Here is a 2,886-nt window from a genome sequence, read left to right on the forward strand (position 1 = left end):
GAAAATTTTGAGAAATTCGTAAATTTTCTGACCAAACTTTGGAAAACTTCGTTAAAGAATCTAACATCAGAGGCCTCTGCAAAAATTGTTTAGTGGGATAAATATTTGAAGTTTTTTTTAATATTTGTATAGCTCATGTTATTCCTTTTTCAACTCATTTAAAATATTCCCTTGAGACACCAAAAAGGGCAAATTTAGTATTAATTGTGTTCGTTTACTCAACATTTGTACAAATTATTACTGGATGTTGTTCGTTTACTCTACAGTACAATGCAAAATACCTTAGTCGTTTACAAGTAGTTACTGGACTTGTACAAATTTGTACAAATTGTTGAGTAAACGAACACACCTATTCTAAATAAGTGTAAAACTATACGTCGATGTCCTTCTTCGAAAATCACGCAAAAAAAAAACAAAAAAAATTTGATTGGATTTCCCCTTAATTTTTCAATTTGACCCAAAAACCTTATACATATATGAAATTTCATGACGATCGGTTAACGTTAATCCGTGTCAACCTAGCGATATTTGTTTTCATAGTAATTTGTATGGGGCTAAAGGTGAATTTTAACGAAAATTCACTAAATGCCACAATTATGGTCCGATCGATGAAAAAACTTTACCAATTTATTGTGGCTAAAAAACGATTTCTACAAAAAAAATGAAAACCGGATCGAATTTTGATGGACTTTATATAATAAACAATGGGTAAAGTTGTTAACAAATTACTATTCTAAATATATATTAAATGTGAAAAAGGTATTTCAGGGACTAAGGTTTTCAACAACGCTGCAATGTGGTTCAGAAGACGATTTACCTGGCCACAACCCAAATCTTGTCGTCACCGATTGTTAATTTCTATATGGAATTCGATAGTAATCATATTAAAACTAAGGAAACCAAACAATTAGGTCAAAATATTGGTAGATGTGGGCGTGGCGTGCTCCTAAAAACGAAAATGTTTTCCATTTTGGAAAATATGTAATTTTTGCACATTTCTGGAGAAAGAAATAGTTATTTCTCAGAAACTATTACATTCATTATTTATTTGTTAAGTAGGTAGGATTGTTGCATTTAAGAATCGTGTTAATAAATTACCGTAGCGTTTATGGTAAGGTATTTTATTTTCCCCTAGGTACTAAATTTTATTGAAAATCCAATTTTAGTTGGCTAAAACTTTTCGGGAACAACATGGAACAATGTTTCGTTTTCCCAAAAGTTTGCCAAATTACATAGAAATCGGTTCAGATTTGGATATAGCTTCCATCTATGTATATGTCCGCTCGATTTAAGGTATTTGGTGCACCAAACACGCGAATTCCGTCCGTTTTTGAGCTATCTGAACCGTCAGATTAGCATATAGCTCCCATAAATATTTTGGGCTAATTTTGATAATGTTTTGACGTCAAATCTGCATAAACTTTAAACTTGAACCGATTTTCTTCTCTACATCTTCCAGTTTTATTTGAAACACCCATACAATGCATTTCTTTTAATTGGTGATGGCCAACATATTTTTATTGTTTTTTTTCTCTAAATATACTTTACACAAGAAAAAACTTAAATAAACTTCATAACATCACATGTTCAAGAAATAACTCTTCAGGGAACGTGATATACTTTCTGCCGTATACAATTTCAAACAAATCTTCCATGATTGTCGTTGTGCGGCGTTTTCGATTATTTTATCTTTATCCTCATCTAAAACTGTGCTCAGATTGAAAATACTTTCGGATGGCGCAACATCATCGACATTTCGGCGAGATTTTGTTGAAAAGAGGCTATTGTCATAATCATTGGTGTCATCATCGGTGTGTGATATTTCATTTTGAGAAATATTCAAATCATCGTCGTCGATATTCAGCACCGATTCGGTGGTGATACTTTCCACACCTTCTGTCGTTGCAAGTGTTGCTGATTCACCAGAGCTAACAATACTCTCCCATATTTCAGCCAGAAGTATGAACGGATACTCATAATACGAACGATCGGGATAATTCGTAATCAAATAATTTCCCAAACACTTGCCAAAGAGAACCTCGGGAATGTAACGATTGTACAGCGTATAAATGTGCATGACTAATGCACGTAGCTGACTTAGCCACATTTTCAAGGCACCAATGATATCATTGACAAAGTTGGTTGCATTTTTACTGAAAAAAGGTCACATATACATAAGTAATTAATAGCAATCGATTACGTGTTTCTTTGGTATTCTAACACTTGGTGTGCTCTGGAATAATGCATTCAATTTTATATGTACTTACAACTGCTGCAATTGTTTTATATGATCGGTTTTTAAGCTTTGTTCAAACGTCATTGAAATTTCACGTACTCCCACTAGAACATGCCGCAATCCGGTTAGCAAAGAGAATCGAGCATTTTCGCCAAAAGTTCTGAAAAAAATTAATCAACAATTGTTTACATTGAAAAGAAATAAATTAGATACGATTTACTTACTTATTCTTAGCATCAGTCTTAATGTTGGGCAGCATTCGTTCCAGAGTGCTAGCAAAGTTACCTATTCCACGGAAAAACCATTTAATGTCATCTGCTAATGCAGGATCAGATAACGATCTGTAAATTTAAAAATTTCTGTTATTAATTCGAATATTTTATTTTTCAACAATACCTTTCTTGATTTCTGTTCGGAATACAGTGGACATGTGCGAAACACTGTAGTAATATAATCGTAAGTAACAACGGAACGTAACTGCTGTGATTGGCGTCCTTCATGTTGTATGCAAGGAGTTCAAACTGTAACTACCATAAATGGTGAATTTGCGAACGGTATAAATATACTCGTTCCAGGTAAAAATGTACCGACTGCGATTAGTGCAAATTTACCTGTCCCGATAACAGGAAGCATGTGTCTTTGCATCCTTA

The 2,886-nt window shown here is 33.4% G+C and overlaps 1 protein-coding gene across 1 annotated transcript; it reads right to left on the reverse strand.

Annotated features, from left to right (window-relative positions):
- Positions 1-1,516: 1,516 nt before the first annotated feature.
- Positions 1,517-2,886, reverse strand: LOC141392952 (uncharacterized). The gene is made up of 4 exons (XM_073965914.1): positions 2,633-2,886; positions 2,461-2,577; positions 2,268-2,396; positions 1,517-2,153 (listed from the first exon to the last, which is right to left on the reverse strand). Exons 1-4 carry the CDS (start codon positions 2,734-2,736, stop codon positions 1,580-1,582), a joined length of 924 nt encoding a protein of 307 aa, XP_073822015.1. The 5' UTR covers positions 2,737-2,886; the 3' UTR covers positions 1,517-1,579.

This window comes from Musca autumnalis, unplaced genomic scaffold, assembly GCF_047663935.1.
Source record: "Musca autumnalis isolate F117 unplaced genomic scaffold, ASM4766393v1 scaffold_2, whole genome shotgun sequence".
Lineage (NCBI taxonomy): Eukaryota > Metazoa > Arthropoda > Insecta > Diptera > Muscidae > Musca > Musca autumnalis.

Excerpts from the sequence above, each read along its gene's own strand:
- LOC141392952 (XM_073965914.1), bottom strand. The coding sequence starts at position 2,736 with ATGAAGGACGCCAATCACAGCAGTTACGTTCCGTTGTTACTTACGATT. Across the intron at positions 2,578-2,632 it reads CCGAACAGAAATCAAGAAAG|ATCGTTATCTGATCCTGCAT; the intron begins GTATTGTTGAAA and ends TTAAATTTACAG. Across the intron at positions 2,154-2,267 it reads ATAAAACAATTGCAGCAGTT|TAAAAATGCAACCAACTTTG; the intron begins GTAAGTACATAT and ends ACCTTTTTTCAG.